Consider the following 23,124-nt stretch of genomic DNA (forward strand, 5'->3'; position numbering starts at 1 on the left):
TGAAACTTAAATTCCATCAAATAAGCCACACGTAGCAAATAAGCCATAACATTTTTGTTGACCAAATTTGACACTAGTTGACCTCCACACAAAACTCCTAGCTTGGTGGGTGAAAAAACGTCACCTGCTGGAGGAGACAGATTTTGGACCTAGTTACCCCTCTTGCTTCACCTCTTCCTCTTAGACTCTCCAGTAGGAAGGGGATAATGTAGCAACCACAACCCAATACCTAGCGAACTGTGATGGTCCGGCTGGTAGATTAGACTGTGGGGTGATGGTCAGGCTGGTAGGTTAGACTGTGGGGTGATGGTCAGGCTGGTAGACTGCAACAGGTGGGGTGATGGTCCGGCTGGTAGATTAGACTGTGGGGTGATGGTCCGGCTGGTAGATTAGACTGTGGGGTGATGGTCAGGCTGGTAGATTAGACTGTGGGGTGATGGTCAGGCTGGTAGATTACTGTGAGGTGATGGTCAGGCTGGTAGACTGCAACAGGTGGGGTGATGGTCCGGCTGGTAGATTAGACTGTGGGGTGATGGTCCGGCTGGTAGATTAGACTGTGGGTTGATGGTCCGGCTGGTAGATTAGACTGTGGGGTGATGGTCCGGCTGGTAGATTAGACTGTGGGGTGATGGTAAGGCTGGTAGATTAGACTGCTACAGGTGGGGTGATGGTCAGGCTGGTAGATTAGACTGCTACAGGTGGTGTGATGGTCAGGCTGGTAGATTAGACTGCTACAGGTGGTGTGATGGTCAGGCTGGTAGATTAGACTGCTACAGGTGGGGTGATGGTCAGGCTGGTAGATTAGACTGCTACAGGTGGTGTGATGGTCAGGCTGGTAGATTAGACTGCTACAGGTGGTGTGATGGTCAGGCTGGTGGATTAGACTGCTACAGGTGGTGTGATGGTCAGGCTGGTGGATTAGACTGCTACAGGTGGTGTGATGGTCAGGCTGGTGGATTAGACTGCTACAGGTGGTGTGATGGTCAGGCTGGTGGATTAGACTGCTACAGGTGGTGTGATGGTCAGGCTGGTGGATTAGACTGTGGGGTGATGGTCAGGCTGGTGGATTAGACTGCTACAGGTGGTGTGATGGTCAGGCTGGTAGATTAGACTGTGGGGTGATGGTCAGACTGGTGGATTAGACTGTGGGGTGATGGTCAGGCTGGTGGATTAGACTGGGGTGATGGTCAGGCTGGTGGATTAGACTGGGGGGTGATGGTCAGGCTGGTGGATTAGACTGTGGGGTGATGGTCAGACTGGTGGATTAGACTGTGGGGTGATGGTCAGGCTGGTAGGTTAGACTGCTACAGGTGGGGTGATGGTCAGACTGGTGGATTAGACTGTGGGGTGATGGTCAGACTGGTGGATTAGACTGTGGGGTGATGGTCAGGCTGGTAGGTTAGACTGCTACAGGTGGGGTGATGATCAGGCTGGTAGATTAGACTGCTACAGGTGGTGTGATGGTCAGGCTGGTGGATTAGACTGCTACAGGTGGTGTGATGGTCAGGCTGGTAGATTAGACTGCTACAGGTGGGCTGATGATCAGGCTGGTAGATTAGACTGCTACAGGTGGGGTGATGGTCAGGCTGGTAGATTAGACTGCTACAGGTGGGGTGATGATCAGGCTGGTAGATTAGACTGCTACAGGTGGGCTGATGATCAGGCTGGTAGATTAGACTGCTACAGGTGGGGTGATGGTCAGGCTGGTAGATTAGACTGCTACAGGTGGGGTGATGGTCAGGCTGGTGGATTAGACTGCTACAGGTGGTGTGATGGTCAGGCTGGTAGATTAGACTGCTACAGGTGGGGTGATGGTCAGGCTGGTGGATTAGACTGCTACAGGTGGTGTGATGGTCAGGCTGGTGGATTAGACTGCTACAGGTGGTGTGATGGTCAGGCTGGTAGATTAGACTGCTACAGGTGGTGTGATGGTCAGGCTGGTAGATTAGACTGCTACAGGTGGGCTGATGATCAGGCTGGTAGATTAGACTGCTACAGGTGGGGTGATGGTCAGGCTGGTAGATTAGACTGCTACAGGTGGTGTGATGGTCAGGCTGGTGGATTAGACTGCTACAGGTGGGCTGATGATCAGGCTGGTAGATTAGACTGCTACAGGTGGGCTGATGATCAGGCTGGTAGATTAGACTGCTACAGGTGGGGTGATGGTCAGGCTGGTAGATTAGACTGCTACAGGCGGGGTGATGGTCAGGCTGGTAGATTATATATAATAATAATATATGCCATTTAGCAGACGCTTTTATCCAAAGCGACTTACAGTCATGTGTGCATACATTCTACGTATGGGTGGTCCCGGGAATTGAACCCACTACCCTGGCGTTACAAGCGCCATGCTCTACCAACTGTGCTACAGAAGGACCACAGAAGGACCAGATTAGACTGCTACAGGTGGTGTGATGGTCAGGCTGGTAGATTAGACTGCTACAGGTGGTGTGATGGTCAGGCTGGTGGATTAGACTGCTACAGGTGGGGTGATGGTCAGGCTGGTAGATTAGACTGCTACAGGTGGTGTGATGGTCAGGCTGGTAGATTAGACTGCTACAGGTGGGGTGATGGTCAGGCTGGTAGATTAGACTGCTACAGGTGGGGTGATGGTCAGGTGGTAGGACTGCTACATGGTCAGGCTGGTAGATTAGACTGCTACAGGTGGGCTGATGATCAGGCTGGTAGATTAGACTGCTACAGGTGGGGGTGGTCAGGCTGGTAGATTAGACTGCTGTGATGGTCAGGCTGGTAGATTAGACTGCTACAGGTGGGGTGATGGTCAGGCTGGTAGATTAGACTGCTACAGGTGGGGTGATGGTCAGGCTGGTAGATTAGACTGCTACAGGTGGGGTGATGGTCAGGCTGGTGGATTAGACTGCTACAGGTGGTGTGATGGTCAGGCTGGTAGATTAGACTGCTACAGGTGGGGTGATGGTCAGGCTGGTGGATTAGACTGCTACAGGTGGTGTGATGGTCAGGCTGGTAGATTAGACTGCTACAGGTGGGGTGATGGTCAGGCTGGTGGATTAGACTGCTACAGGTGGTGTGATGGTCAGGCTGGTAGATTAGACTGCTACAGGTGGGCTGATGATCAGGCTGGTAGATTAGACTGCTACAGGTGGGGTGATGGTCAGGCTGGTAGATTAGACTGCTACAGGTGGTGTGATGGTCAGGCTGGTGGATTAGACTGCTACAGGTGGGCTGATGATCAGGCTGGTAGATTAGACTGCTACAGGTGGGCTGATGATCAGGCTGGTAGATTAGACTGCTACAGGTGGGGTGATGGTCAGGCTGGTAGATTAGACTGCTACAGGCGGGGTGATGGTCAGGGTGGTAGATTAGACTGCTACAGGTGGGGTGATGGTCAGGCTGGTAGATTAGACTGCTACAGGTGGGGTGATGGTCAGGGTGGTAGATTAGACTGCTACAGGTGGGGTGATGGTCAGGGTGGTAGATTAGACTGCTACAGGTGGGCTGATGATCAGGCTGGTAGATTAGACTGCTACAGGTGGGGTGATGGTCAGGCTGGTAGATTAGACTGCTACAGGCGGGGTGATGGTCAGGGTGGTAGATTAGACTGCTACAGGTGGGGTGATGGTCAGGGTGGTAGATTAGACTGCTACAGGTGGGCTGATGATCAGGCTGGTAGATTAGACTGCTACAGGTGGGGTGATGGTCAGGCTGGTAGATTAGACTGCTACAGGCGGGGTGATGGTCAGGCTGGTAGATTATATATAATAATAATATATGCCATTTAGCAGACGCTTTTATCCAAAGCGACTTACAGTCATGTGTGCATACATTCTACGTATGGGTGGTCCCGGGAATTGAACCCACTACCCTGGCGTTACAAGCGCCATGCTCTACCAACTGTGCTACAGAAGGACCACAGAAGGACCAGATTAGACTGCTACAGGTGGTGTGATGGTCAGGCTGGTAGATTAGACTGCTACAGGTGGGGTGATGGTCAGGCTGGTAGATTAGACTGCTACAGGTGGTGTGATGGTCAGGCTGGTGGATTAGACTGCTACAGGTGGGGTGATGGTCAGGCTGGTAGATTAGACTGCTACAGGTGGGGTGATGGTCAGGCTGGTAGATTAGACTGCTACAGGTGGGGTGATGGTCAGGCTGGTAGATTAGACTGCTACAGGTGGGGTGATGGTCAGGGTGGTAGATTAGACTGCTACAGGTGGTGTGATGGTCAGGCTGGTGGATTAGACTGCTACAGGTGGTGTGATGGTCAGGCTGGTAGATTAGACTGCTACAGGTGGTGTGATGGTCAGGCTGGTAGATTAGACTGCTACAGGTGGGGTGATGGTCAGGCTGGTGGATTAGACTGCTACAGGTGGTGTGATGGTCAGGCTGGTGGATTAGACTGCTACAGGTGGTGTGATGGTCAGGCTGGTAGATTAGACTGCTACAGGTGGTGTGATGGTCAGGCTGGTGGATTAGACTGCTACAGGTGGTGTGATGGTCAGGCTGGTGGATTAGACTGCTTCAGGTGGGGTGATGGTCAGGCTGGTAGATTAGACTGTGGGGTGATGGTCAGGCTGGTGGATTAGACTGTGGGGTGATGGTCAGGCTGGTAGATTAGACTGTGGGATGATGGTCAGGTTGGTAGATTAGACTGCTACAGGTGGGGTGATGGTCAGGCTGGTAGATTAGACTGTGGGGTGATGGTCAGGCTGGTGGATTAGACTGTGGGGTGATGGTCAGGCTGGTGGATTAGACTGTGGGGTGATGGTCAGACTGGTGGATTAGACTGTGGGGTGATGGTCAGGCTGGTGGATTAGACTGTGGGGTGATGGTCAGGCTGGTGGATTAGACTGGGGGGTGATGGTCAGGTTGGTGGATTAGACTGTGGGGTGATGGTCAGACTGGTGGATTAGACTGCTACAGGTGGGGTGATGGTCAGGCTGGTAGATTAGACTGCTACAGGTGGGCTGATGATCAGGCTGGTAGATTAGACTGCTACAGGTGGTGTGATGGTCAGGCTGGTAGATTAGACTGCTACAGGTGGGGTGATGGTCAGGCTGGTAGATTAGACTGCTACAGGTGGGGTGATGGTCAGGCTGGTAGATTAGACTGCTACAGGTGGGGTGATGGTCAGGCTGGTAGATTAGACTGCTACAGGTGGTGTGATGGTCAGGCTGGTAGATTAGACTGCTACAGGTGGGGTGATGGTCAGGCTGGTGGATTAGACTGCTACAGGTGGTGTGATGGTCAGGCTGGTAGATTAGACTGCTACAGGTGGGGTGATGGTCACCAATCCCTGGTTTAAATGTACAAAAAAAAAAACTCCACGAGAACCTGTTGGCCAGTAAGAGGATTTTTAGCAGTTGAAGAGAACCACGCTTATTCAAGAGAACCACGCTTATTCAAGAGAACCACGCTTATTCAAGAGAACCACGCTTATTCAATAGAACCACGCTTATTCAATAGAACCACGCTTTATTCAAGAGAGCCATGCTTATTCAAGAGAACCACGCTTTATTCAAGAGAACCACGCTTATTCAAGAGAACCACGCTTTATTCAAGAGAACCACACTTATAAAACCTGTTGAGCCCGACGCTTCCCAGTGGAAACATTACCCACATATATTCTTCGGCAGGCTGTTTTCCCCAGCTGTTTGTACACACAGCATGTGTTCTTGACACAAGTCGAAGTTCGATTGGTTTTATATCGTCGACCGTTCTACTGCTAGTCGGAGTGGGAACATGACGTGTTTTCTGTCAATCGACGATAGTTTTCATGCACAACTTAATACTTGAGAATTACTGCACCAAACATCTTAGCAAGATGTAAAATTCGCAAAAGACCAAGACCCTCGGCAGAAAACGTGAGTGGTTTTCTTGATTTATCTTTTAGATTATTTCTGACTTTTAGTGTTTTTTGTGTCCGTGTGGATCTACGGTGGCACAAGGGGGACAAATAAGAACTGTAATATTGTCGTTTTTTTTTTCACCTGTGCATAAAGTCTGAATAGCGACTGCTAATGGATCCGACAGACTCAACACCCCTGTAAGCAATGATCAGCAGACAGAAAATAATCACTGAAAAGATCAACCAAGAAGAAATGTTAGACCGTTTTTTAAAACCTTCACACACAGAAAAGCACCAGGAGTGGGTGGTTTTCCTATAGAATTCTATTGAACAGTTTTGGGGTCAAAAGTAGTGCCCTTTTTTACACAAATGACAACAACATGTCACTCGTTTTCCTATTTCCTAGTTCCATGTAGCCGTTATGTCAGTTGTATTAAAAGCAGGAACATGTGGAAAGTTCCCCTACTGAGTACAGACCCAGAAGTTTTAATACACTGTGATAAAATAATATAACAAAGCTCATGAGCGATAGAATGACAACAGTCTTACCCGACGTTGATACATATCAATCAAACAGGGTTTATTCAAATTAGACACAAACTAATACATGTTTCAGTTTAAAGCAATACGCAAAAAAAGATATGGATTTATTAATAATGTCTGTTGGTTGAAAAAGGCGGAATGACCATTTCTATTCAAAACATTACAAGCGTTGAACTTTACAGCAAAAATAATACATTTTATAAAAATATGATATTTTTCAAGATCTTCATGAATAAGAAAAAGATTACATGGACAGGGGGGGGACCTGATCCTAGATCAGCACTCATTTTATGAGGCCCAGTCAATAGCTCTCACAATCAGACTATCACGTTTCAGGTAAGACCCAAATGCAGACTGTGTTGAAGTAACAATGTGTATTACAGCAACAAGGGGGAGGAAAACGACAGGTCAAGGCAGGCAGGGGTCGGTAAATCAAGAGTAGGGGCCAAGGTACAGGACGGCAGGTTGGCCCAGGGTCAGGTCAGGCAGGGGTCGGTAAATCAAGAGTAGGGGCCAAGGTACAGGACGGCAGGTTGGCCCAGGGTCAGGTCAGGCAGGGGTCGGTAAATCAAGAGTAGGGGCCAAGGTACAGGACGGCAGGTTTGCCCAGGGTCAGGTCAGGCAGGGGTCGGTAAATCAAGAGTAGGGGCCAAGGTACAGGACGGCAGGTTGGCCCAGGGTCAGTAAATCAAGAGTAGGGGCCAAGGTACAGGACGGCAGGTTGGCCCAGGGTCAAGGCAGGCAGGGGTCGGTAAATCAAGAGTAGGGGCCAAGGTACAGGACGGCAGGTTGGCCCAGGGTCAGGTCAGGCAGGGGTCGGTAAATCAAGAGTAGGGGCCAAGGTACAGGACGGCAGGTTGGCCCAGGGTCAGTAAATCAAGAGTAGGGGCCAAGGTACAGGACGGCAGGTTGGCCCAGGGTCAAGGCAGGCAGGGGTCGGTAAATCAAGAGTAGGGGCCAAGGTACAGGACGGCAGGTTGGCCCAGGGTCAGGTCAGGCAGGGGTCGGTAAATCAAGAGTAGGGGCCAAGGTACAGGACGGCAGCTTGCCTAGTTAAATATAAGGTTCAAATTATAATAATATAATAAAAATTAAACTTGTGCTCATAAAAATGTAATGATCTATTGCTTGTACAGGGTTGGGGGAACATATGCCAGGGCTAGTGTGTGGGTGCAGGCTTTGGTTCTAGCCAATCATGTTGATTAATAAAATCAGGCTGCAACAAAATCCTGCAGGCACAGAAACACTGGCCACACCCCTGTTTGAACTTGGTCCTGTTTACACTTCTGACGACACAACTCTGAAACAAAATGAGGCCGTTATTACCCAGTGTACACTATCACATCTCAATGAGGCCATTATTACCCAGTGTACACTATCACATCTCAATGAGGCCATTATTACCCAGTGTTCACTATCACATCTCAATGAGGCCGTTATTACCCAGTGTTCACTATCACATCTCAATGAGGCCGTTATTACCCAGTGTTCACTATCACATCTCAATGAGGCCATTATTACCCAGTATACACTATCACATCTCAATGAGGCCATTATTACCCAGTGTTCACTATCACATCTCAATGAGGCCGTTATTACCCAGTGTTCACTATCACATCTCAACGAGGCCATTATTACCCAGTGTACACTATCACATCTCAATGAGGCCATTATTACCCAGTGTTCACTATCACATCTCAATGAGGCCATTATTACCCAGTATACACTATCACATCTCAATGAGGCCATTATTACCCAGTGTTCACTATCACATCTCAATGAGGCCATTATTACCCAGTGTTCACTATCACATCTCAATGAGGCCATTATTACCCAGTGTTCACTATCACATCTCAATGAGGCCATTATTACCCAGTGTTCACTATCACATCTCAATGAGGCCATTATTACCCAGTGTTCACTATCACATCTCAATGAGGCCATTATTACCCAGTGTACACTATCACATCTCAATGAGGCCATTATTACCCAGTGTACACTATCACATCTCAATGAGGCCATTATTACCCAGTGTTCACTATCACATCTCAATGAGGCCATTATTACCCAGTGTACACTATCACATCTCAATGAGGCCATTATTACCCAGTGTACACTATCACATCTCAATGAGGCCATTATTACCCAGTGTTCACTATCACATCTCAATGAGGCCATTATTACCCAGTGTACACTATCACATCTCAATGAGGCCATTATTACCCAGTGTACACTATCACATCTCAATGAGGCCATTATTACCCAGTGTTCACTATCACATCTCAATGAGGCCATTATTACCCAGTGTACACTATCACATCTCAATGAGGCCATTATTACCCAGTGTACACTATCACATCTCAATGAGGCCATTATTACCCAGTGTACACTATCACATCTCAATGAGGCCATTATTACCCAGTGTACACTATCACATCCCAATGAGGCCATTATTACCCAGTGTACACTATCACATCTCAATGAGGCCATTATTACCAGTGTTCACTATCACATCCCAATGAGGCCATTATTACCCAGTGTACACTATCACATCTCAATGAGGCCATTATTACCCAGTGTTCACTATCACATCTCAATGAGGCCATTATTACCCAGTGTACACTATCACATCTCAATGAGGCCATTATTACCCAGTGTTCACTATCACATCTCAATGAGGCCATTATTACCCAGTGTTCACTATCACATCTCAATGAGGCCATTATTACCCAGTGTTCACTATCACATCCCAATGAGGCCATTATTACCCAGTGTACACTATCACATCTCAATGAGGCCATTATTACCCAGTGTTCACTATCACATCTCAATGAGGCCATTATTACCCAGTGTTCACTATCACATCTCAATGAGGCCATTATTACCCAGTGTACACTATCACATCTCAATGAGGCCATTATTACCCAGTGTTCACTATCACATCTCAATGAGGCCATTATAAACTGTTTACAGTGTCAATTCTTTAATCGTTATACATACTGTACACCCTGTAATGAAGAGGTTGTTTTAGGACACATACAACCAGGTGGTTCACAGGCTAGAACAGAGTACCGTACTTTACTTAAATAAATCAAAACAACACCACCATTTCTAAATGTGGCATAACTGCTGACCTGTAACCATGAAGTGGTAGGTGTTTCTCTATGGGGTTAGAGCAACAAGTGGTGTTTAATTTGACATTTGTTATTTTTTTGGTATCGGGTTGAGGAGTCGAAACAGTAGCATATTGGTTCTGTTTATATTAGTCAAGGAAGTCTCTGTGATAATGTAGGTGATGTCATTATCCGTAGTCCTATTGCACGGATAATGTATTTCCCTTTAACCTCTGAACCCTTTGCCCTCTGAACCCTTTGCCCTCTGAACCCTTTGCCCTCTGAACCCTTTGCCCTCTGAACCCTTTGCCCTCTGAACCCTTTGCACTCTGAACCCTTTGCACTCTGAACCCTTTGCACTCTGAAGCCTTTACACTCTGAACCCTTTACACTCTGAACCACCTGTGGCTGCTGCAGGTGGTGTACCAACAGAGCATCAGTGGTAGTGTGGCTACTACAGGTGGTGTACCAACAGTACATCCTCTGTAATAACGGAGCTCAAAGGAACCCAGATATTAATGGAACTAGTCTCCCCTCGCCCTCCTCTCTCCTCTCCACTCGCCCTCTCCCTCTCTCTCCCCTCCCTCCCCTCTCCTCTCCTCTCGCCCTCCCCCCCTCCCTCTCCCCTCCCCTCCTCTCCTCCACTCGCCCCCTCCCCCTCTCGCCCTCTCCCCTCTCCACTCCCCCTCCTCTCCACTCGCCCCTCTCTCCTCTCGCCCTCCTCCCTCTCCACTCGCCCCCTCCCCTCTCCACTCGCCCTCTCTCCCCTCTCCACTCTCCCCGCTCTCCCCCTCTCTCCTCTCCACTCGCCCTCTCCCTCTCTCCCCTCTCCCTCGCCCTCTCCCTCTCCACTCGCCCCTCTCCCTCTCCACTCGCCTCTCCCTCTCCACTCGCCCTCCCTCCCTCTCCACTCGCCCTCCCTCCTCTCCACTCGCCCTCTCTCCTCTCCACTCTCCCTCTCTCTCCACTCGCCCTCTCTCTCTCCACTCGCCCTCTCTCTCTCCACTCGCCCTCTCTCTCTCCACTCGCCCTCTCTCTCTCCACTCGCCCTCTCTCTCTCCACTCGCCCTCCACCTTGTCAACCCCCAGCTTCCTTAGCTTCCACAATGTTCAAGGAGCCAAAAAGAGCTCCTTGAAAAGGTTAAAGTGCGTTTAAGTCACAGAAGCAGTCTCCTTTCCCAGTAGGGTAGAAGGGGTAGGAGGGAGGGAGGAAGAGTTGGAGGGGGGTAGGAGGGGTAGGAGGGAGGGAGGAAGAGTTGGAGGGGGGTAGGAGGGGTAGGAGGGAGGGAGGAAGAGTTGGAGGGGGGGTAGGAGGGAGGGAGGAAGAGTTGGAGGGGGGTAGGAGGGAGGGAGGAAGAGTTGGAGGGGGTAGGAGGGGTAGGAGGGAGGAGGAAGAGTTGGAGGGGGGTAGGAGGGAGGGAGGAAGAGTTGGAGGGGGGTAGGAGGGAGGAAGAGTTGGAGGGGGTAGAAGGGGTAGGAGGGAGGGAGGAAGAGTTGGAGGGGGTAGGAGGGAGGGAGGAAGAGTTGGAGGGGGTAGGAGGGAGGGAGGAAGAGTTGGAGGGGGTAGGAGGGAGGGAGGAAGAGTTGGAGGGGGTAGGAGGGAGGGAGGAAGAGTTGGAGGGGGTAGGAGGGAGGGAGGAAGAGTTGGAGGGGGGTAGGAGGGAGGGAGGAAGAGTTGGAGGGGGTAGGAGGGAGGGAGGGAGAGTTGGAGGGGGTAGGAGGGAGGGAGGAAGAGTTGGAGGGGGTAGAAGGGGTAGGAGGGAGGAAGAGTTGGAGGGAGGTAGGAGGGGAGGGAGGAAGAGTTGGAGGGAGGGAGGGAGGAAGAGTTGGAGGGGGGAGGGAGGGAGTTGGAGGGGGTAGGAGGGAGGGAGGAAGAGTTGGAGGGGGTAGGAGGGAGGAAGAGTTGGAGGGGGTAGGAGGGAGGGAGGAAGAGTTGGAGGGGGTAGGAGGGGTAGGAGGGAGGGAGGAAGAGTTGGAGGGGGGTAGGAGGGGTAGGAGGGAGGGAGGAAGAGTTGGAGGGGGTAGGAGGGAGGGAGGAAGAGTTGGAGGGGGTAGGAGGGAGGGAGGAAGAGTTGGAGGGGGTAGGAGGGAGGGAGGAAGAGTTGGAGGGGGTAGGAGGGAGGGAGGAAGAGTTGGAGGGGGGTAGGAGGGAGGGAGGAAGAGTTTGTGGGGGGTAGGAGGGAGGGAGGAAGAGTTGGAGGGGGTAGGAGGGAGGGAGGAAGAGTTGGAGGGGGTAGGAGGGAGGGAGGAAGAGTTGGAGGGGGGTAGGAGGGAGGGAGGAAGAGTTGGAGGGGGTAGGAGGGAGGGAGGAAGAGTTGGAGGGGGTAGGAGGGAGGGAGGAAGAGTTGGAGGGGGTAGGAGGGAGGGAGGAAGAGTTGGAGGGGGTAGGAGGGAGGGAGGAAGAGTTGGAGGGGGTAGGAGGGAGGGAGGAAGAGTTGGAGGGGGTAGGAGGGAGGGAGGAAGAGTTGGAGGGGGTAGGAGGGAGGGAGGAAGAGTTGGAGGGGGTAGGAGGGAGGGAGGAAGAGTTGGAGGGGGTAGGAGGGAGGGAGGAAGAGTTGGAGGGGGGTAGGAGGGAGGGAGGAAGAGTTGGAGGGGGGGTAGGAGGGAGGGAGGAAGAGTTGGAGGGGGGTAGGAGGTAGAAGCTACAGTAGTTGGTCATGTCAGGGGTAGAATAGAATCCTCTCTCATGTTCCACAGTACACATTCACACTATAACGTCTCTCGTCAGAGTCTCTATGTAGAAAAAATAGAGACTTTAGTCAGTCTGTTCCTTAACTATGGCAACGGAACAACAGAAGTGAAACCAACGATGCGAGAACCGCAGCAAAGTTCCTGCTGTTCTGGTTCCACGGTGTTCCACCATTACTCAACCTAAGGTGTCGGTCCTCGTCCTCCTCTCCCATGACCTCTGACTGCTAGCGGAACACTCGACCAGGGGCATCTGGTACGAGGTCGCTCGTTTATCTGGCCGGTTGGGGCTGGACCCGTCCGAGGGTCTCTGTCCGTTGTATAGGAGGTAGCGTCCATGGGCGTCCTGTTCCATCCGGAACAGCTCGTACTCTGTGTGTGGGAGGCGGATCCCCAACGCCACGCAGCCATTGGTCAGGGTGACGTCCTGTTCAACTCCGACCTCCCAGGAGCCCTGGGCGCCACATTCGTTACCGTTGTACATGTTGAGGAGAGAAGTGGTGGCCAGGTCCATGGGCAACACACGCATGTGGTTCACTGGAGGGGGGGTAGGAGGGAGGGAGGGAGGGAGGGAGGAAGGAAGAGTTGGAGGGGGGGTAGGAGGGAGGGAGGGAGGAAGGAAGGAAGAGTTGGAGGGGGTAGGAGGGAGGGAGGAAGGAAGGAAGAGTTGGAGGGGGGGGTAGGAGGGAGGGAGGAAGGAAGGAAGAGTTGGAGGGGGTATCAGGGAGGGAGGAAGGAAGGAAGAGTTGGAGGGGGGGTAGGAGGGAGGGAGGAAGGAAGAGTTGGAGGGGGGGTAGGAGGGAGGGAGGAAGGAAGGGTTGGAGGGGGGGTAGGAGGGAGAGAATGCAAGGAAGAGTTCAGTGATCAATTTTTTTCTGAAATACACAGATCAACATCTCAACCACACACTTCAAAATGAACCGCAACAGGGTTTAACCTCAACCTTTGACCCTTTACCTTTGAAGACGAACTCCATGCCTCCCATAACTCTAGTAGAGTGCGTCCCTCGGCTGTACCTCCCCCTTGCGTAGATACTGAAGGAGGAGTGTTTGCAGATGGGGTCAGAGTAGTGGTAGTAGTGGCCCTCCCAGGTCTGGTTGTTGTCATGGAAGATGAAGTGACGGGTCAGGAAGAGGACCTCAGGACGGACCTCACAGCGCTGGCTCACCCACTGGCCAGTCAGCCCCACTGTCATGTCCGCCCGCGGCGCCAGGATGGGAGGGTGGAACTCATCCGACCGGTAGATGATAAGACAGGCGACGCAGCCGGGGTCATGGTTCTGGAGGAGGAGATAAGATTCAGAGAGGTAAAGAGACAGAGCAGCTTCTCCCTCAGGGAGACTAAAAATGTTTGATATGGGTCCTCAGATCCTCCAAAAGTCCTACAGCTGCACCATTGAGAGCATCTTGACTGGCTGTATCACCGCTTGGTACGGCAACTACAAGGCACCCGACCACAAGGCGCTACAGAGGGTGGCGAGTACGGCCCAGTACATCACTGAGGCCGATCTCCCTGCCGTCCAGGACCTCTATACCAGGCGGTGTCAAAGGAAAGCACCAAAACATTGTCAAAGACTCCAGCCACCCAAGTCAAAGACTGTTCTCTCTGCTACCGCACGGCAAGCTACCGCACGGCAAGCTACCGCACGGCAAGCTACCGCACGGCAAGCTACCGCACGGCAAGCTACCGCACGGCAAGCTATCGCACGGCAAGCGGAAAGTCTGGAACCAACGGAACCCTGAACAGCTTCTTCCCCCAAGCCATAAGACTGCTGAATAGTTAACCAAGTAGCTACCCAGACTATCTACTATACAAACCATAAGACTGCTATACAAATCTAATGGCTACCTGCATTGACCCTTTACATGTTTTTATATATATTTTTTACTCTCTTGCACTGGAGTCTACCCACTCACACACACACTGGACTCTACCCACACACGCACACTGGACTCTACCCACTCACACACACACTGGACTCTACCCACTCACACACACACTGGACTCTACCCACTCACACACACTGGACTCTACCCACTCACACACACTGGACTCTACCCACTCACACGCACACTGGACTCTACCCACACACGCACACTGGACTCTACCCACACGCACACTGGACTCTACCCACACACACACTGGACTCTACCCACACACGCACGCACGCACACTGGACTCTACCCACTCACACACACACTGGACTCTACCCACTCACACACACACTGGACTCTACCCACACACTGGACTCTACCCACTCACACACACACTGGACTCTACCCACACACGCACACTGGACTCTACCCACCCACACACACACTGGACTCTACCCACTCACACACACACTGGACTCTACCCACACACTGGACTCTACCCACTCACACACATACTGGACTCTACCCACACACGCACACACTGGACTCTACCCACACACGCACACTGGACTCTACCCACCCACACACACACTGGACTCTACCCACTCACACACACACTGGACTCTACCCACACACTGGACTCTACCCACTCACACACATACTGGACTCTACCCACACACGCACACTGGACTCTACCCACACACGCACACTGGACTCTACCCACTCACACACACACTGGACTCTACCCACTCACACACACACTGGACTCTACCCACACACTGGACTCTACCCACTCACACACATACTGGACTCTACCCACACACGCACACACTGGACTCTACCCACACACGCACACTGGACTCTACCCACTCACACACACACTGGACTCTACCCACTCACACACACACTGGACTCTACCCACACACACACTGGACTCTACCCACACACACACTGGACTCTACCCACACACACACTGGACTCTACCCACACACACACTGGACTCTACCCACTCACGCACACTGGACTCTACCCACTCGCACACACACTGGACTCTACCCACTCGCACACACACTGGACTCTACCCACACACACACTGGACTCTACCCACACACACACTGGACTCTACCCACACACACTGGACTCTACCCACCCACACACACACTGGACTCTACCCACTCACACACACACTGGACTCTACCCACACACACACACTGGACTCTACCCACTCACACACACACTGGACTCTACCCACACACACACTGGACTCTACCCACACACGCACTGGACTCTACCCACACACGCACGCACACTGGACTCTACCCACTCACACACACACTGGACTCTACCCACTCACACACATACTGGACTCTACCCACTCACACACACACCACACACTGGACTCTACCCACTCACACACATACTGGACTCTACCCACTCACACGCACACTGGACTCTACCCACACACACACATACTGGACTCTACCCCCACACACGCACACACTGGACTCTACCCACACGCACACTGGACTCTACCCACTACCCACACACACACTGGACTCTACCCACACGCACACTGGACTCTACCCACTCACACACACACTGGACTCTACCCACACACACACACACTGGACTCTACCCACCCACACACATACTGGACTCTACCCACACACACACACTGGACTCTACCCACCCACACACACTGGACTCTACCCACCCACACTGGACTCTACCCCACTCACACTGGCACACACACACTGGACTCTACCCACCACACACACACACACTGGACTCTACCACACTCACCCACACACACACTGGACTCTACCCACTCACACACACACGCACACACTGGACTCTACCCACTCACCCACACACACTGGACTCTACCCACTCACACACACACTGGACTCTACCCACTCACACACACACTGGACTCTACCCACTCACACACATACTGGACTCTACCCACTCACACACACACTGGACTCTACCCACTCACACACACACTGGACTCTACCCACACACACTGGACTCTACCCACTCACACGCACACTGGACTCTACCCCCACGCACACTGGACTCTACCCACTCACACACACACTGGACTCTACCCACTCACACACATACTGGACTCTACCCACTCACACGCACACTGGACTCTACCCACACACGCACACTGGACTCTACCCACACACACACACTGGACTCTACCCACTCACACACACACTGGACTCTACCCACACACGCACACACACTGGACTCTACCCACTCACACACACACTGGACTCTACCCACTCACACACACACTGGACTCTACCCACTCACACACACACTGGACTCTACCCACTCACACACACACTGGACTCTACCCACTCACACACACACTGGACTCTACCCACTCACACACACACTGGACTCTACCCACTCACACACACACTGGACTCTACCCCACACACACACACACTGGACTCTACCCACACACACACACTGGACTCTACCCACCCACACACACTGGACTCTACCCACACACACACACTGGACTCTACCCACCCACACACACTGGACTCTACCCACTCACGCACACACTGGACTCTACCCACTCACACACACACTGGACTCTACCCCTCACGCACACTGGACTCTACCCACTCACACACACACTGGACTCTACCCACTCTCACACACACTGGACTCTACCCACTGGACTCTACCCACACACACTGGACTCTACCCACTCACACACACACTGGACTCTACCCACTCACACACACACTGGACTCTACCCACACACACACTGGACTCTACCCACACACACTGGACTCTACCCACACACGCACGCACACTGGACTCTACCCACTCACACACACACTGGACTCTACCCACTCACACACACACTGGACTCTACCCACACACACACTGGACTCTACCCACACACGCACTGGACTCTACCCACACACGCACGCACACTGGACTCTACCCACTCACACACACACTGGACTCTACCCACTCACACACATACTGGACTCTACCCACTCACACGCACACTGGACTACCCTACCCACTCACACACACACTGGACTCTACCCTGGACTCTACCCACACACGCACACTGGACTCTACCCACTCACACACACACTGGACTCTACCCACTCACACACACACTGGACTCTACCCACTCACACACACACTGGACTCTACCCACACGCACACTGGACTCTACCCACTCACACACACACTGGACTCTACCCACACACACACTGGACTCTACCCACCACACACACACTGGACTCTACCCACACACACACTGGACTCTACCCACCCACACACACACTGGACTCTACCCACTCACACGCACACACTGGACTCTACCCACCACACACACACTGGACTCTACCCACTCACACACACACACACACTGGACTCTACCCACTCACCCACTCACACACACACACTGGACTCTACCCACTCACACGCACACACACACTGGACTCTACCCACTCACACACACGCACACACACACTGGACTCTACCCACTCACACGCACACACACACTGGACTCTACCCACTCACACGCACACACACACTGGACTCTACCCACTCACACACACACTGGACTCTACCCACTGGACACCCACACACACACTGGACTCTACCCACTCACACACACACTGGACTCTACCCACTCACACACACTGGACTCTACCCCACACACACTGGACTCTACCCACACACACTGGACTCTACCCACTCACACACACACTGGACTCTACCCACTCACACACACACTGGACTCTACCCACTCACACGCACACTGGACTCTACCCACGCACACTGGACTCTACCCACTCACACACACACTGGACTCTACCCACTCACACGCACACTGGACTCTACCCCCACGCACACTGGACTCTACCCACTCACACACACACTGGACTCTACCCACTCACACACACTGGACTCTACCCCCACACACGCACACTGGACTCTACCCACTCACACGCACACTGGACTCTACCCACTCACACGCACACTGGACTCTACCCACTCACACGCACACTGGACTCTACCCACACACGCACACTGGACTCTACCCACACACGCACACTGGACTCTACCCACTCACACACACACTGGACTCTACCCACACACTGGACTCTACCCACTCACACACACACTGGACTCTACCCACACACGCACACACTGGACTCTACCCACCCACACACACACTGGACTCTACCCACACACACACACTGGACTCTACCCACTCACACACACACTGGACTCTACCCACTCACACACACACACACACTGGACTCTACCCACTCACACACACACTGGACTCTACCCACACACACACACTGGACTCTACCCACTCACACACACACTGGACTCTACCCCCACACACACACACACTGGACTCTACCCACTCACACACACACTGGACTCTACCCACTCACACACACACTGGACTCTACCCACTCACACACACACTGGACTCTACCCACTACCCACTCACACACACTGGACTCTACCCACTCACACACACACTGGACTCTACCCACCACACACACACTGGACTCTACCCACCCACACACACTGGACTCTACCCCCACACACACTGGACTCTACCCACTCACACACACACTGGACTCTACCCACTCACACACACACTGGACTCTACCCACCCACACACACTGGACTCTACCCACCACACACACACTGGACTCTACCCACTCACACACACACTGGACTCTACCCACACACTGGACTCTACCCACTCACACACACACTGGACTCTACCCACCCACACGCACACCTACCCACTCACACACACACTGGACTCTACCCACACACACGCACACTGGACTCTACCCACTCACACACACACTGGACTCTACCCACTCACACACACACTGGACTCTACCCACCACACACACTGGACTCTACCCACTCACACACACACTGGACTCTACCCACACACGCACACTGGACTCTACCCACACACGCACACTGGACTCTACCCACTCACACACACACTGGACTCTACCCACTCACACACACACTGGACTCTACCCCACACACTGGACTCTACCCACTCACACACATACTGGACTCTACCCACACACGCACACACTGGACTCTACCCACACACGCACACTGGACTCTACCCACTCACACACACACTGGACTCTACCCACTCTCACACACACACTGGACTCTACCCACACACACTGGACTCTACCCACACACACACTGGACTCTACCCCCACACACACACTGGACTCTACCCACACACACACTGGACTCTACCCACTCACGCACACTGGACTCTACCCACTCGCACACACACTGGACTCTACCCACTCGCACACACACTGGACTCTACCCCCACACACACACTGGACTCTACCCACACACACACTGGACTCTACCCACACACACTGGACTCTACCCACCCACACACACACTGGACTCTACCCACTCACACACACACTGGACTCTACCCACACACACACACACTGGACTCTACCCACTCACACACACACTGGACTCTACCCACACACACACTGGACTCTACCCACACACGCACTGGACTCTACCCACACACGCACGCACACTGGACTCTACCCACTCACACACACACTGGACTCTACCCACTCACACACATACTGGACTCTACCCACTCACACGCACACTGGACTCTACCCACTCACACACATACTGGACTCTACCCACTCACACGCACACTGGACTCTACCCACTCACACACATACTGGACTCTACCCACACACGCACACTGGACTCTACCCCACACGCACACTGGACTCTACCCACTCACACACACACTGGACTCTACCCACACGCACACTGGACTCTACCCACTCACACACACACTGGACTCTACCCACACACACACACACACTGGACTCTACCCACCCACACACATACTGGACTCTACCCACACACACACTGGACTCTACCCACCCACACACACTGGACTCTACCCACCCACACTGGACTCTACCCACTCACACACACACACTGGACTCTACCCACTCACACACACACACACACTGGACTCTACCCACTCACACGCACACACTGGACTCTACCCACTCACACGCACACACTGGACTCTACCCACACACTGGACTCACACACACACTGGACTCTACCCACTCACACACACACTGACTCTACCCACTCACACACACACTGGACTCTACCCACTCACACACACACTGGACTCTACCCACTCACACACACACTGGACTCTACCCACTCACACACACACTGGACTCTACCCACTCACACACACTGGACTCTACCCACACACACTGGACTCTACCCACTCACACGCACACTGGACTCTACCCACCCACGCACACTGGACTCTACCCACTCACACACACACTGGACTCTACCCACTCACACACATACTGGACTCTACCCACTCACACGCACACTGGACTCTACCCACACACGCACACTGGACTCTACCCACACACACACACACTGGACTCTACCCACACACACACACTGGACTCTACCCACACACACACACACTGGACTCTACCCACACACACACACACACTGGACTCTACCCACTCACACACACACTGGACTCTACCCACTCACACACACACTGGACTCTACCCACTCACACACACACTGGACTCTACCCCCCACACACACTGGACTCTACCCACTCACACACACACTGGACTCTACCCACTCACACACACACTGGACTCTACCCACACACCCACACACACTGGACTCTACCCACACACGCACACACTGGACTCTACCCACTCACACTGGACTCTACCCACTCACACACACACTGGACTCTACCCACCACACACACTGGACTCTACCCACTCACGCACACACTGGACTCTACCCACTCACGCACACACTGGACTCTACCCTCACGCACACTGGACTCTACCCACTCGCACACACACTGGACTCTACCCACTCGCACACACACTGGACTCTACCCACTCACACACACACTGGACTCTACCCACTCACACACACACTGGACTCTACCCACTCACACACACACTGGACTCTACCCACACACACACTGGACTCTACCCCACACACACTGGACTCTCTACCCACACACGCACGCACACTGGACTCTACCCACTCACACACACACTGGACTCTACCCACTCACACACACACTGGACTCTACCCCACACACACACTGGACTCTACCCACACACGCACTGGACTCTACCCCACACGCACGCACACTGGACTCTACCCACTCACACACACACTGGACTCTACCCACTCACACACATACTGGACTCTACCCACTCACACGCACACTGGACTCTACCCACTCACACACATACTGGACTCTACCTACCCACTCACACGCACACTGGACTCTACCCACTCACACACACACTGGACTCTACCCACTCACACACACACTGGACTCTACCCACTCACACACACACTGGACTCTACCCACACGCACACTGGACTCTACCCACTCACACACACACTGGACTCTACCCACTCCACACACACTGGACTCTACCCACCCACACACATACTGGACTCTACCCACACACACACTGGACTCTACCCACCCACACACACACTGGACTCTACCCACTCACACACACACTGGACTCTACCCACTCACACACACACTGGACTCTACCCACCACACACACACACACTGGACTCTACCCACTCACACGCACACACACACTGGACTCTACCCACTCACACACGCACACTGGACTCTACCCACTCACACGCACACACACACTGGACTCCCACCCACTCACACGACTCTACCCACACACACACACTGGACTCTACCCACTCACACGCACACACACACTGGACTCTACCCACTCACACACACACTGGACTCTACCCACTCACACACACACTGGACTCTACCCACTCACACGCACACACTGGACTCTACCCACTCACACACACTGGACTCTACCCACTCACACACACACTGGACTCTACCCACTCACACACACACTGGACTCTACCCACTCACACACACACTGGACTCTACCCACTCACACACACACTGGACTCTACCCACGCACACTGGACTCTACCCACTCACACACACACTGGACTCTACCCACTCACACGCACACTGGACTCTACCCCCACGCACACTGGACTCTACCCACTCACACACACACTGGACTCTACCCACTCACACACACTGGACTCTACCCACACACGCACACTGGACTCTACCCACTCACACGCACACTGGACTCTACCCACACACGCACACTGGACTCTACCCACACACGCACACTGGACTCTACCCACACACGCACACTGGACTCTACCCACTCACACACACACTGGACTCTACCCACACACTGGACTCTACCCACTCACACACACACTGGACTCTACCCACACACGCACACACTGGACTCTACCCACCCACACACACACTGGACTCTACCCACTCACACACACACTGGACTCTACCCACTCACACACACACTGGACTACCCACTACCCACACACACACTGGACTCTACCCACTCACACACACACTGGACTCTACCCACTCACACGCACACACTGGACTCTACCCACTCACACACACACTGGACTCTACCCACTCTACCCACACACACACTGGACTCTACCCACTCACACACACACTGGACTCTACCCACTCACACACACACTGGACTCTACCCACTCACACACACACTGGACTCTACCCACTCACACACACACTGGACTCTACCCACTCACACACACACTGGACTCTACCCACTCACACCCACCCACCCACACACACACTGGACTCTACCCACCCACACACACTGGACTCTACCCACCCACACACACTGGACTCTACCCACCCACACACACTGGACTCTACCCACCCACACACACTGGACTCTACCCACCCACACACACTGGACTCTACCCACCCACACACACTGGACTCTACCCACTCACACACACTGGACTCTACCCACCACACACACACTGGACTCTACCCACTCACACACACACTGGACTCTACCCACTCACACAC

General features: G+C 53.0%; 2 protein-coding genes and 2 long non-coding RNA genes across 15 annotated transcripts in view; 3 read left to right on the forward strand and 1 right to left on the reverse strand.

The window, feature by feature from the left end:
- Positions 1-252: 252 nt before the first annotated feature.
- On the forward strand, positions 253-3,380 carry LOC127907700 (uncharacterized). Its single transcript, XR_008065453.1, has 3 exons — positions 253-1,608; positions 1,687-2,445; positions 2,966-3,380. It is a non-coding gene; the product is annotated as an uncharacterized LOC127907700 (long non-coding RNA).
- Positions 3,381-4,020: 640 nt separating this feature from the next.
- LOC127907528 (uncharacterized) lies at positions 4,021-4,482 on the forward strand. Its single transcript, XR_008064744.1, has 3 exons — positions 4,021-4,036; positions 4,310-4,387; positions 4,427-4,482. It is a non-coding gene; the product is annotated as an uncharacterized LOC127907528 (long non-coding RNA).
- A 1,761-nt stretch (positions 4,483-6,243) lies between these two features.
- On the forward strand, positions 6,244-10,056 carry LOC127907526 (uncharacterized). 12 transcript variants are annotated; one of them, XM_052463028.1, is made up of 3 exons: positions 6,244-6,888; positions 7,077-7,144; positions 7,401-10,056. In XM_052463028.1, the coding sequence occupies exon 3, from the start codon at positions 7,566-7,568 to the stop codon at positions 9,330-9,332; it is 1,767 nt and encodes a 588-aa protein (XP_052318988.1). In that variant the 5' UTR covers positions 6,244-6,888; positions 7,077-7,144; positions 7,401-7,565; the 3' UTR covers positions 9,333-10,056. The 12 variants fall into 12 exon arrangements, with proteins under 12 accessions (XP_052318988.1, XP_052318986.1, XP_052318987.1 ...); XM_052463026.1 differs by having other exon boundaries at positions 6,245-6,956; XM_052463027.1 differs by lacking the exon at positions 7,077-7,144 and adding an exon at positions 7,265-7,332 and having other exon boundaries at positions 6,245-6,956.
- A 1,951-nt stretch (positions 10,057-12,007) lies between these two features.
- LOC127907529 (protein APCDD1-like) overlaps positions 12,008-23,124 on the reverse strand; it is a 52,156-nt gene continuing 41,039 nt past the window's right edge. Inside the window, exons 6-7 of the mRNA XM_052463029.1 lie at positions 13,129-13,450; positions 12,008-12,708 (exon numbers count right to left, since the gene is read on the reverse strand). Of these exons, the coding sequence (XP_052318989.1) occupies positions 12,350-12,708; positions 13,129-13,450 (681 nt within the window). The 3' untranslated portion in view covers positions 12,008-12,349. The remainder of the gene's footprint in view (positions 12,709-13,128; positions 13,451-23,124) is intronic.

This window comes from Oncorhynchus keta, chromosome 15, assembly GCF_023373465.1.
Source record: "Oncorhynchus keta strain PuntledgeMale-10-30-2019 chromosome 15, Oket_V2, whole genome shotgun sequence".
Lineage (NCBI taxonomy): Eukaryota > Metazoa > Chordata > Actinopteri > Salmoniformes > Salmonidae > Oncorhynchus > Oncorhynchus keta.